The sequence below is a fragment of the Physcomitrium patens genome, chromosome 1 (assembly GCF_059467195.1).
Source record: "Physcomitrium patens ecotype Gransden chromosome 1, ASM5946719v1, whole genome shotgun sequence".
Lineage (NCBI taxonomy): Eukaryota > Viridiplantae > Streptophyta > Bryopsida > Funariales > Funariaceae > Physcomitrium > Physcomitrium patens.
This window is the reverse complement of record NC_143410.1, coordinates 17165769-17179689: the sequence shown is the minus strand read 5'-3', so window position 1 is coordinate 17179689 and position 13921 is coordinate 17165769. Positions and strand designations below refer to the sequence as shown.

The window sequence follows — 13921 nt, the reverse complement described above, 5'->3', positions numbered from 1 at the left end:
GCAAATGATTAGCTTTTAGACTATATGGTAGGAGAATTTAAAAACTAGTATATAAGTTCCGTGCCAGTGTCATGTACTGTCTAATTCGACCGATGACTTCATCCACTAGATAAAAGTACGTCACTGTTCCTGGCAAACAGCATTCAAATATGTCAAAGAGGCTCATCAATCTTTCTCAACATCGCCCCTTCAATAATATAAAACTCGCTGAAGCTATTGATGCCATAACCAAGTCAAAATGAAGAATCCGAAGAGTATGCCTTTGGAAGGAGTCGTGAAACGATTCTTTTCAGCGGTTTTGTGTCTGAATCTTGTGTGAGAGTTCTGTCTTTCCACCTTCGAGCTTCTCGTTTCTTAGTCGTGAGCAACACTAATACCTTGATCCTACCAGCTTTAAATTTCCCACTGCGGTAGCACGACGTAGCTTCGAATTTAAACTCGTCCTTGCATAGCATACTACTTCAAGTGCTCCGGATACAGAGAGAAACTTTGACGTCCTTGAGCCCTGTCTTCTCAAGGTCTTGTAGTCGGTGTGTTTTGAATCATGGTTGTAATACCCAGTCGAAGGTCCATCTTGACACGATGAGGAAGTTGGTAACTTTTGTTCTACTGCTTTTAACAGCTAGCACTGCATCGTGGATTCTAGGAGGACTTGCAGTGGGTATTCTGTTGAGCTCCGATGTGCCGGTGCTTACACCCTCGCAGTATCTCAATGTTTCCGATGTTTATCTAGTGTTCATGGTAGACTGCAATCTTGAGTTAAGAAACCGAACGCATGTCCTCAGCACCAATATTACGGTCACGAGGTTACAAAATTGTGTCCTTCTTTTTCAATCAGATGGAAACCTTGTGATCTACAAGGATTACAACTACACCTCTGTCCGCACTGACATCGGAGTCCCAGTGTGGGCCTCTCAAACCCCGATCCTAACCTCAAATCTGGAAAGACCCGTCTATCTACGGCTGAGTAGAGATCGCTCTGTCCACATAGCCCGTTACAATTCACGTACCCCACAATATAGCTCTTCCACCTGGGAATTAGTAGAAACGGTTGAATCCAATTCAATGGATGCATCCTTAGATCCCAACATGGCATGGAAGCCGAATACATCTCTAGATAATCACTCATTCATGCCCGCAGAATATTTTATATCCTATAACTCTAGTTTGAAAACACCCGATGGCAGGTTTGTACTCACCTTAACAAACAACTGCATTTTGCAATCCAGGGAAACAGACTCTGACAAGCTTCTCTGGGAAGGGGGGACGAGGCAACAAGTCGGACAAAAGTGTCAGCTCTATCTGCAGCAGAATGGTCTCCTTGTGATCCGTGATGAGGGTTCAGGTCATGTTTACTGGAATAGTAGCGTTGAGGCAGGAGACGATAACAAAGATTCCGATTGGGTTCTGCATTTGAACGTAGAAGATGGAAGCATCAGCGTGAGGGACATTACGAACAGGAATATTATCCTATGGACAAACAACGACGAAGCTACAAGCCATGACCCTAATGGCTCTCCTGCCCCAACCAAGGCCAGTGTACGGATCATTGTTGGCGTGGTGATTGGAGCTTTTGTTCTCGCCATCGGAGCCGTCGGGCTGTACTACCGTAGAAGGGCAAGTAAGCATGTCTTCTCACTCTCAAGCTCTTTCTCGTCGTCGATCCGAAGCATCTGCTGAACACGATGTTAGATAGGTTTGGTCGTAGAGAATCTGGAACTTGACAGGATTGCTGCCATACATGTCCCACCAGATTTCATCGATCCTGCCGACAGAGACTTCCAGCGGCGTTTGGAGAGCAACGGCGGAATATCTCGATCATTGTCGCTGGCTAAGATCAAACAAGCGACAAACAATTTTGCAAACGTGATCGGGAGTGGTGGTTTTGGTGATGTGTTCTACGGCAAGCTGCCTGATGGCCAAGAGGTTGCGGCTAAAGTTTTGGCGACGAACTCCAGTCAAAGCAAGGATGAGTTCTACAATGAGGTCGGTGCTCACGTTCCCAAATTCGTCTGCATTGTACCGGTCACATGGGCTCGATGATCAGACCATGGCCTCTCTAGCAAGTTCCCGAATCCTTAGCACTTCGAAGGTGTCCGAGCGTATTCTTTTCCTGAATAGATTCAGAGCATGGGTGAATAAGTGGGCGTGCAGGTTGAGCTATTGTCCATGGTGCATCACAAGTACCTGGTTTCGCTCCTCGCGTACAGCTGCACACGAAAGCAGCAGATACTGATTTACGAGTACATGGGTGGAGGAGACCTGCGCTGCAGACTGCGAGGTGCGCGCACATAGCATCCATTTGCAACCCCACAGGATCTTAACCATTAGAGCGAACTTCCTAGTCCTGTTGCGAGAAAACTTTCTGCCACCGATACATAGCTGAAATGATGGCTTCCACTTGATGATCTGTAGGGGATAGTGCTGCTGCAAATCCTTTGAGCTGGCGCCAGAGAACAAGCATCAGCCTTCAAATTGCAGATGGTATTGGCGTTTGCATCCCGCACTCATTTGCTAGGATGTGTAATTTGAGAGAGCCCTGACTGACCATGTTTGAGCTAAAATTTCATCCGTGGTTCCAATGACACGCTATCTTGTGCTCGTGGTCTGACGCAGGATTGGAGTATCTGCATGACAAGTGCTCTCCGCCGATCATCCACCGCGACGTGAAAAGCACCAACATTCTGCTCACAAACAAGCTTGATGCCAAAGTGGCGGATTTCGGGCTCTCGAAACTTAAGACCATTGGGCACGAAGATGTGACGCATATCACGACGGTCGTGAAGGGGACCCCAGGATATCTTGATCCCGAGTAAGCCTTGTGAAACTCGTCTCCCACCAGTTGCGCGATGCTCAGTACCCTTCTCAGTAACGCCCGTGGCTCTTGTCGTACTCTTGCAACAGCGTTCTTCCTGGAACGCACAACCGTCAAGCCGTTTAGCTTGATCGATCGTTGGGTGTGCACTGTCATTGCCGCTGATATACAGATGGGCCACAAATGTATTGCAGATACCACGAATCAGGCCTACTGACGGAGAAGAGTGACGTGTACGCGTTTGGAATCGTGCTGATGGAGATTCTGACAGGAAGACATCAAATGCATCTCGCGATGACGGTAAGATGTGTCCCTGGACGATTAGGCGTGATGTGGTTGTTTAGGCTAGATAGACTAGAACCACGCACACCCGCACTGCAAATACCGATAGGGAGGGTGACCATGATCGATGCATGTCGGCATGGATGGGCAGGTTGCGGAAGCTTGGAGATTGGAACAGTTGGATGACTTGGTGGATCCAAATTTGGGAGGCGACATCGACAGGGATGAGCTGACAGAGTTGGTGGAGCTCGCGTTGTGGTGCACCCGTAGGAACAGTGCGCAGAGGCCGTTCATGCGTCAAGTTGTGCACAGGCTTCGTGGATTGGGGCTGGCCTTGGTCGGGCCACATCCAATTGGAGACGACTTCAGCGTCGATGTCAATGATTTCGATACGGCACCCTTGAGCGACATCTCTTCCAGCGGCGGCACGAACACTGACGTCCGGAAAGGTTCATCTTCCTTATAACGTGGGCACCCGCCGCAGAGTAAAGCTGCGTTGGACTGATCCAAGCACCGTTGTGGTGCCGGCAGCTGCGGCGACAAGTGCCAAGGCACCTACAGCTCAGGCAGACACAACTATTGTACAGACCAATTTGAACTGAAAGTTGTTCATTTTGAATAAGTATTTGCTGTGCAGTAGTCTGTTTCTTTCTGGGACAAGTAATGAGAACAGTTTGCTAGCAAGGAAGGTCCATTTCTAATTGATTTGCTTTATTTTGCTGGTTGTTACCTATTTAACTAAACTGTTGCTGTTAGGAATCAAGTGATAGCAAATATTGGAAATGATAGATGGAAAAAAAAGGATTGATGACAGGGTGAAAAGAGTACGTAGCAAACCTTATCAATCTTGCCTTTTTGGAGGAGTGGTCTATTTTTTATTTTTGTGGTTTTGAAACTTTATGCATAAAATCTTAGAAAGCTCAGCCAGAAGATCTTCAGGGCTTTTTTTTTTTTTTTTTTTTTTTTTTAAATCAAGTTATTAAATTTAATTATAACTCTTGAGAATGCGGTTATGTTAGTAGTGACTTTGAAGATTTTGCAAATTTTTGGGTGGAAATTCTGGTTTTAAATAGAAATAAAAATTGGTTTTACTTTTAAAAACAACGCTTGTTGATATTAATACCAATTTTCTAGAATTTATAAATGAAGATCTTTACAGAAATTATAAAATTATAGCAAAGAATTACAAAAGATATTGAAATTTTATATTATTTAAGATAAATATTCTAAAAAAAGAAAATATTATTTTATTTGATTTTGGTGAATCTTTAATAATTAATAAAATAATATATATATATATATCATTTAGTAATTTTACAAATTTTAATATTTACTCGGAATTTTATTGATTCTAGTAGATATAATCAATATTCAATTGGATTGATGTATTTACTCATAGGACATAGTCTAAGTCTGCAACAATCTAATTTATACTAAGAACAATCATTTTTAATTTTACAACAAAATAATCACATCTTGTCACCAACTTAGAATTGAAGTTGCTCCTTTTAATGAACATTTGTATTGATCTTTTTTTTTGTTCTCAAGCTTTCTTTAACTATACCTTCTTTGTTGACAGTAATTTTAATAAATAATTTTCCAATTTTTTTTTAAAAATGATTTTTAACTTTTAAAAAATCAAAAGTATTATACTATGGATGATAGCCATATTTAGTATAGAATGGTAATTATTGAGTAGAAGAGAATGTAATACTATTATAAAAAAATTCTTATAATGATAAAAAAATTATTCAATTACTTAATAATAGTTGATGATATATTATAAATATTACTCCAATACTTTATGACTTACTCTATTTATCCATCAATTTGAAGATAGTAGGTCAAAAATAGTGTTATATCTATATTTAATATCTTAATTTTTTTTAAATTAGGTACAAATTGAATTCTTCTATTTGAAATAAAATCTTTTAATTGACTTTTGTTGTTAATCATCAAAAATTGATAATCTTAGACTCTTTTAATTTTACCTCCAACATTATAAGAAAGTAGATTTTTTTTTTTTCAATTCAAATAAGCTTTACTTAATAGTTAAGAAAGGAGTTTTACTAGTGTATATTTTTTCATCAAAGAGAATTGAACATAATCTTAAGAAGGTAGAGGTTATTGTATAGCTACCATCTCTAAATAGAATAAAAGAACTTTAAAAGATTTTGAGACAAATGAGTTGGTACCTAGATTTGATTGAGTCGTACATAATTTATGCCACATTATTGATTAATTTTTTAAAGAAGACCACCAAATTTGAATGAACTTCTAAATGTCAAGTTAGATTTGATAAAATTAAAAAAAATATACTATTATATATATATATATATATATATATATATATTTTTAATCACCTTATTGCCATCAATATTTCTATATCTATTATAGTGCCTTTGAATTGGCAATAAGTAGGGCATTATATCAACCAAATGATAAGAGTGTGATCCATCCTATAAATTTTGCTAATAATTTATTAAGAAGCGCTAAATGCAACTATACAAATATAATATGGAAATATTTAGCTGTGATGTTTTTATCAAAAAAACTTGTTGTTATCTTTTTGTAAACAAGTCATCTTCTTTGTGGATCACATAGCTTTTACATATATATTTGAAAAAAAAATTATTAAAGAGGTAGATTAGGAAGTTGGATATTACTTTTAGTAAAATTTGGTATAATGTAAAATAAATAAAAAATAATAATGCATGTTAACCAATTATTTTTTATAATTATCCACAACCATGAGTATATAAAATATAGAGAATAAACTTTCTAATGTATATTTATTCTATGTTATGGTAATACTTGCATGGTATGAAAATATTACAATTATTTCTAATATTCAACAATTATTGAATGTTTTATCAAAGAATTAACAATATGAGATTATAATAAATAGTGTCATTTTTTTTATAGCCAAAAAATTATATTGTTGGAGAATTGATGATATATTAAGACTTTGTCTTACACATAAAGAGGTATAACTTGTTCTAAAAGCTTGTTACTCAAGCACTTATGGTAGCTACTACTTTGGTTAATTAATAGCTCAAAAAGTTCTTATGATAATCTATTTTTGGTCTAAAATATTTTTCAATTCAAAGTCTTTTATAAAATATTGTGATGTTTGCTAATGATATATACACAATGATTTAAATCTTTTACTTCTACTTATTCTATTTGATAATTAGCATATAGATATATTAAAAATATTTATCTTAAATCTTCATAAGGAATACATTATATCATTGTAGCTATAGAATATTTGACCAAATGGGAAAAAATAAAATCAATCTAGATTATTGATGCTAAACAAATTATTGTATATTTGTATGAAATTATCATAGCTTGCTTTAGTTGTTTAAAACTTCTTATAAATGATAATGGAATTTATTTTTTAAATGAGGTTGTTAAAATAATGACTACACTATTTACCATTAATCATAAAAAGATCATTCTTTATCATCCTCAAACAAATAGTTTTATAGAAAAGGTCAACCAAATCTTAGTTTGAATATTGTAAAAAACTCTAATGGTCCAAAATTTTGGTGTGTTTGATGTACTCCCAGCTTTTCCAAATTCGTCAAGGCACTCAAATCAGAGAGTTATCATCAAGTTTCATGTACATAGAATGAACGTCCCTACCCAAAGAGCATGGAATGGTGCGACACAATTGGTCAACATTTGAGGGTGTTCAATTGGGTGGGGGAGGGAGCTGAAAACGTATGCACACTTACAAGGTGGTCAGCTTCCAAAAGCTGATGAAGAGGGGTGAGATCCCTCCTGTCAACTTTTGCTCAAAGAGCACTCTGGAAAGATCGATTGACTATAAGAAGCACGTCAGGAATGTAATGGCTCATAATGTGCATAATTGGATTAGTGTGAAGCACAAATAAAAAACCTCAGAAAAACAATGAAAGCATAAGTCTTTCACTGTGAGAACGGCGGAATTTCTCGTTGGGTGCACTTGGCTGCATGTGATCTATTCGTGAGGGTGGCCTCGCCAACTTGTCAAATTCATGTCCACCTTGACAGTCTCAATTGTCGCCTAGTCTCGATCATTAGCGGGTGAAATCAGTGGATAACAAATTTTATAGATCTCCAGTGCTGTCAACATTGGCCCGTATATCGAGGTTCCGGACGGATCGAGATACATGTGAATCTTTGACCTAGGGCCGATATGGGTTTGATTGAGACAAATATAATACAGCTTCAATGGCGCATCCACAGAAAGTCTCGTATTATCCAGGAATGGTTTATCTCCATGGCCAAGTGCAAGTAGGTAGAAGCTTCAATCATTGCTGTCGGCTGTCAAGTCAATTCCCACAAAGTAATATTGTATATACGCTTTAAATGGTACACTTGAGTCTAAGTCAATGGTGAGGTTTCCGCTAGTTGTCATTCCATTATGCAATACCACACTTTCTAGGTGTAGTAGTATCCAAATAAGGTGGTGCCGAAGATGTGTCAGATGTCACATCACTTGTTGCTTGCAGACCTTTAGGTAATGAAAAACATGACAATTTATTGGCACTCCCCATTGGATAATGATTTTCCTCAAATCCATTGATAGATGGATACCATTATCGATCGTAGGGATCTGCTAGGCACCTGGAATGCGATCCTCACAAAAAGCGTATTGAAGAGCGAGGAACTGAGACTTTAGGCCAAGATTCGGATTCTTTCACCAATAGCAAATCCACAGAGTTAGATCAAAACTTACGTTATGATACCCTGTCAAGTTGCGAGCCCCCATGATAGAATCGGGTCTGGGTCGTCATTGTTTGGTTATTATCCAACCAGTTTAATATAAACTCAGATCCATCGATATATCAATAGCACGGAGTGCAATATTAGAGATGAAGGGTGTAGTACCACTGGAATCTTTCACAAGGCAAAACAATGTCTTGATCCTATCCCCAGTCTTGAATTTCACCTCATTTAAGAAAGTTCAAATTTCTTTAAGCGATTGCATGAAACAAACAAAAAGAAAATGACACCAACATTTTGGAGCTCTCCAGTCCACCGACACAGCACAATATACCAGTTGTAGTGTCAACCACGCTCCGCACTCCAGGAATATATACCATGCAGAACAGCACCGCCGGCACTGCCCGAAGCCAGTCCATCGGGATGTTAACACCAGTTGGTATGACCCGAAACCAGACGTCAATCTCCTCCAAAACTTCACACTCTCATATCAACGCTTGTATGCTTGCTTCTGGAGTCCAAATAATAGTGGCTCCCACACCTCCAACTCTACATCTATCTCCACGATACTGCAATGGTCTTGGAGTAGACACATTGTGTGTGATGACGTTGTGAGAATGTGTGTATAATTTTGGTGATTTACCCACTGAAACAGACCACTACTGATTTTGGTTACTTTGTCGACTTTCGCAGAACTCTACAATGTTTAGTTATGTCAGGAAGTCTTGGAACTCAATCGCCAGTTCATACTGTGCTGATGATTAATTTTTTCATTTTTTATTACACATACGGAGCTAGTCCACGGCCTTAGATTAATATGTGAAGAGTGGGGGCAAAGGTCAACTCCAAGACTGTTAGGTGAAAAAATTAATAGAAATTTTGGGCATTTTTGTTAAATTATTAAATTAGAATTAAATTAGTAGAAATATAGTAATTTGTAAGGTCTATGTTAGGCTAAAATATTGCTATTTAAGTTTTGTATCATATTTTTTCCGTGTAATTTTTTTTTTGGTTAAATCCTTTAAATTTTATTTAATTTTATTACATTTCATTACATTTTCAGTTTTATTATCTTAATTTTAAAGCCTCTATCCTACCAAAATAGTAAAAACAATCAAGGCACAATTCTTAAACTGAAGAATTTTTTTTAAATTAGTGGTTCCAAAAATTCAACTAATTTCTTTCTATTAGTTTCTTATTAATTTAAATATTTTAGAATTATTTTTATTACAAAGGATCTTTTTTGTAAGTTATAAGAAATAAGTCTAACTAAATTAAGAGCTAGAATGATTTCTTTCAAAAAAATTAAAGAAAAAAGAGATGTATAATTATAATAATTTTAGTTACTCAACCTGAAGTAATAGTTTTTAAAATTTACAAACCAGTGTTTTACAAGATTTTTAAATCTGAAGTGCCTTAGAATTACATTTCTTACAAGACAAGAAGAATTGGATGAAAAGAAACAAAGAGATTAAACAATTCTTTTTAATAAATATTAATAAATTTCCCTTATTTCTTTCAATATTATAGAATTTTTTATTTTAATTTTAATTTTAATTTTTTATCAATTTTTTTTACTTATGTAGATTATTTTTTAGTTATCACTATTTTTTAAATTTTATCTTTACAATTAATACATGATAATTTATTGTCTTTTTTATTTGATTGATTCAAAATTTAATAATTTCAAATTTACCTCTATCAATTGATAATTAAAGAAATTATATCTAATAAAATAAACTTAAGTGCACTTACAAAAAAATAAAAAAAAATTGGCATATAATCAAGCCATATTCAGTACAATACAAAAGAATAAAGTGGAAGCTAAGTTACCAAATTCTACATTTTGAAAAGTTTTAGTCTAATTTTATACCCCGCTTGGGCACAAGAACCTCCAAATTCACATCCCATGGATTATAATTTACAAAGTGGCATTTGAACAAAATTCTTTTTAGTATATTTATTTTAAAATTTTAAAGGACTACAGAAGTTAGAAACTATTGTATAACTAATAATTGTGAGCCTTGCTGTAAACAAGTTCTTGGATTTGAATCTAAGTATAAAAAAAATGGCCCATAGTACTTTCTTATGTTTATAATATCTATTATGATATTTTGGAATAAAACATCTTAGATTCAATCTTATTTATCTCATCACCTTTAAACCACTAAATTAAATGAGTGAAAACTATTTATATAAATAAATATCTACTTCTCTCTTAAAATTTGAGAATAGTCCCTCCATGCCTACAACAGAATTACAGCTAAAAATAAAGCCCTTTCTTTCAACTCAACCTTGCATTGTTACAGTATTTAATTGAAAACTATAAAAACATTTGCTCAAGAACAAGAGTCCTTTTCAACTCATCTTTAAACTGAAACTCTATTTTACAAACTATGAGCTGTTCGAACATGAACTCAAGTATGTAGGAATCAGCACAAGTAGAATTCATTTTTTTACCAATGGTCGCATGAAGAATTGTGGTGCAGTACAAGTTGTCATTAACTTCTCCAAAAGGAACAAAATAGTGCATCAAAGATAGCTTACTGGATACCCTAATGTAAATCTCTACTCAGCCATCCTTGAAAACTTTAACTGCTTAAGTGATCAAACAAAACGCTTTTAGTGATCAATTGTTGATTGGTTGAGTGAAATGCAGCAACGTAAACAAGTCTTTGAATGTAGTACATTCGGCTTTCAACACGTATGATGGTGGTTGTGTTGAGAAAAGTAGAGCAGCTTACAGAGGTTATATTTCCATGGTAAAAAAAAACTAATATCAGGTTGCTGTCAAGCCTCTGAACTTCTACAAAACTAGAAGCTATCTCGTATCATTAGAATTCATCGCCGTATTCCAAGTGTCTCTTCGTTTCCTTAATAACGTCCGAACTAATTATGAACCATGTATCCTTTGTGCGCAGTAACCAGTATTTGGAAACCCATTGACCCTTGTTGCTAAGGACAGAAGCTGGCAATTCTTCACACCCCAAATGCAACCGTTGTAGCGGAATTCGGATTTCTGTATTCCACACTAAACTCCTTTCGTAATGGCAGTTCCCGTGTCCTTTGCAACAGTGTCTTCCTAGCGGTTGTATACCTGGTTCAGGAAATCAACTTGGCGCTATTCCTGGTCCTTCCATTTGACTTGGTTACTTCTGCAGCCAAAGAAAAAATAAATGAAATAAAATAACCAAGCATGTAATGAGTAGGGGATACATGCACACTTGGGTTCCATTTGTGATATTCTTGATAAAGATTAGACAAGTGAACAACAATAATGCAGATGTATTCCTTCCTCCAAAAGTCCAGTGCATTGTTATAATAGCGGACCTGCAACATTCAATCAGGGAGTACTACTCAATCCCTAATAACGAGACCTTAAACTGAACTTCCTTCAAAGCACATAAAAATGTAGCTTGAGCACAATGTATACTCTATCCACTCTCCACCAAACTACAAAAGGTCCCTCTACGACTGAATTAAATCTTGTGGAATACAGCATGTACATAGTTTTGCTTCATTATGGTGATTGCAAGACACTTCAAACATATTTTAAAGATTATGTCAGAAAACACAAAAAGACAATTGATGTCCTCTGGAAATAAAATAATGAGGAAGTGTAACAAACCTTGGCGAGACTAGCTGCAAATAAAACCATCTGAATCGTCCATGGTATCAAATCAGCCTTCACGTTCACGTGATTTTTACAGTAGTAGCTGTCTTATCGCCAAGTTTCCAGACCTCTAATCATGCATTATCTTCCCCATTCTCACGCCGAATTCTTAAAATCCTATAAAATCTTACTGCATGCCTAAACCCATCAATTTCCTTCATTTCGCCTTCACCTCTGATGGTTCCTTGTACATGGCCTCTGCCAAAGGATGCAACCCCAAGTATCTATCTCTGAAATACTCCTCTGATCCACCGATAATTGTTCGAAGAGAGTAATTCTTCTGTGGTAACAATCCTTCCGCAAGTAGCCAAGTGAACACCCGATGCCGAGGTTTGATCCTCCTTTCAAGACTGTAGGTCACAAATGCCGTAAACGTTAAAACCTCTTTCAGGGACCGGTTCATAACAGTGGTTAGGAAGTCGAATTTCTTCCGTAGATGAGTCTCAGTACTACTAAGAACTGTAGGATGCATCTTCAAAATCGAGCATACTTCGTCCTGAGTGAACCCGATTTTCTGCACGTTCACAAAGCCTGAATTCAAAGAGTCCAAAGACCTCCCTAGGAGATCTGGATGTAGAGTAAGGAGGTTGACGAGATTCTTCCCAACTAGCCCTTTGCTTCCAAAAAAGTCTACCTTAAGCTTCAATGTGTCTAAATTAGACGTCAGCATCGCCGGATATCTGCATATCATCTCTCCTAAACGGGCTCGCTCTACGCCTACAGATTCCAAATACTTAAGTTTGGGCATAATGTTTTCACCGATACTTAAACAAAGGATGCTAGGCTGCTCCATGATCAGCTTTCCTAGATTCTCTTTTTTCACGCCAATACTTAAGAGGAATGTTACCTTCGGCAGAAGACTAATATCGTGCCGGTAACCAAGATAATATGGTGACAAAGAAACAACTTTACCAATCTTCACTTCAGTAACTCCAAGACTCAAAAGAAATTCTACAGTTGGTTGTAACTGGAGCTGCTTGCTTGCTCCCAAAGACTGAGGATAAATCCTCACAACCCGCTCAAGCTGCTTCGGGGTCAACCCACAAGACTTCAAGTATGCCAAATTATCACTGTAAACGTTTCTCTCTAAAATTCGAAAAATTAATTGAGGGTTTTTATCCAAAATTCGGGGTGCTAACTGCTCCGAAATCCCAACCACATTCAAAGTTTGCAACAGCGACAACATGCCATCCTTGAAGCTCCTAGACATCACCATAGGATATTTCCTCACCAAACGCGTCAATTTCTCGTCCTTCAGCCCCAGGATTTTCAAAAATCCAAGACTTGCCTCGCGATCGACCTCAGAAACGCTCGCCTCGCCTTCCACCGGTGCATCTACCTCAACCAACTCCACATCCACCTCAACCTCACCAGCTGCCAAACTGGAATAGCGATGAAAACGCCCACCTTCAGCCAACCATCCCGGCCTCACACCAAAATTCCCCGACGGCACACCACCACTTGTAAACCTCATAAACGAAACTCCGCATGCCGACCTCCATCTCGATAGTACTTCCATACGATACAACGGAATGCAACATTTCACCCTCCCCTGCGACTGCAACATCCACAGCGCCCACTTGGAGCACTGCTTCCACGACGTCGACATCGCTTCCACGCTCCCCAATAATCGTTCTAGCAGACCCCTCACCTCATCTCATTCTATGGAACCAGACCTTGTCCATGTCAATCCTTCACGCAGTTATCTCCATTCTTCTAGCAATCTCACAGCCACGGAAGGACAACAATCGCATGCGACGACGCATTCTAAGAACTGTCCAATTTCAGGACAAAGTAAAGCGATTGCTACGTCGGATTAGGGTTAGGGTTTAGCTCCGTGGATGAAAATGCGTCTGAACTGATGAATTGTTTTGGATGAAAAGATGTGGAGGCAGCCAGGTAATAGGTTGGTCAGATGAAGAAGTTCACATAATAACATAAGTTCTGTTCTTTATCTTTCAGTTTGGTGTCCTCTAGAATATAGCATGAGATTTTGTAATATTTAGACATTTGGATCGCTAATTCCTAGTTGCCATATTTTTTTCTTTAAAATTCAGTTTCGATTTTCAAATTGGTTGTTAAATACTTTTGAAATTGTCATAAATAGCAAAGGATAAATTAGTGATATGTGTTATTAAATTTTTTGCAATTATCCAACCAGAATTCATTTCCTATGAGGAAAATGGGCCACGTGATTATTTTTTTTAATAATTAAAAAATTGAGAGAAAAAAATTAATTTAATTAAAATGCATTCTTATGTGTTTTAATTAGATAAAAGTTAATTGTATTAATAAAATTTTCATGAAATGCTCTAGTAATTTGAAAGAATACACAATGTTTCTTAAGACATTCCCATAAAAATTCATATGAAATTATTTATATGGAAAAATTATTTTTGACACACAACATTCTTACAATTTGTAATGATGTGATA

General features: G+C 37.0%; 2 protein-coding genes across 4 annotated transcripts; one reads left to right on the top strand and one right to left on the bottom strand.

Annotated features, from left to right (window-relative positions):
* The first annotated feature begins 206 nt into the window (after positions 1–206).
* On the top strand, positions 207–4027 carry LOC112281073 (putative leucine-rich repeat receptor-like serine/threonine-protein kinase At2g04300). Of its 2 annotated transcripts, XM_073535311.2 has the most exons (8): positions 207–315; positions 1230–1621; positions 1754–1986; positions 2155–2281; positions 2416–2484; positions 2617–2812; positions 3010–3115; positions 3249–4027. In XM_073535311.2, the coding sequence occupies exons 1-8, from the start codon at positions 239–241 to the stop codon at positions 3561–3563; spliced, it is 1515 nt and encodes a 504-aa protein (XP_073391412.1). In that variant the 5' UTR covers positions 207–238; the 3' UTR covers positions 3564–4027. The 2 variants fall into 2 exon arrangements, with proteins under 2 accessions (XP_073391412.1, XP_024373016.1); XM_024517248.3 differs by having other exon boundaries at positions 251–1621.
* Positions 4028–10433: 6406 nt separating this feature from the next.
* Positions 10434–13250, bottom strand: LOC112290568 (uncharacterized). Of its 2 annotated transcripts, none has more exons than XM_024536959.3 (2): positions 11442–13250; positions 10434–10968 (listed from the first exon to the last, which is right to left on the bottom strand). In XM_024536959.3, the coding sequence occupies exon 1, from the start codon at positions 13093–13095 to the stop codon at positions 11644–11646; it is 1452 nt and encodes a 483-aa protein (XP_024392727.1). In that variant the 5' UTR covers positions 13096–13250; the 3' UTR covers positions 10434–10968; positions 11442–11643. The 2 variants fall into 2 exon arrangements, with proteins under 2 accessions (XP_024392727.1, XP_090107774.1); XM_090251648.1 differs by having other exon boundaries at positions 10434–11143; positions 11442–13235.
* Between the last annotated feature and the right edge of the window lie 671 nt (positions 13251–13921).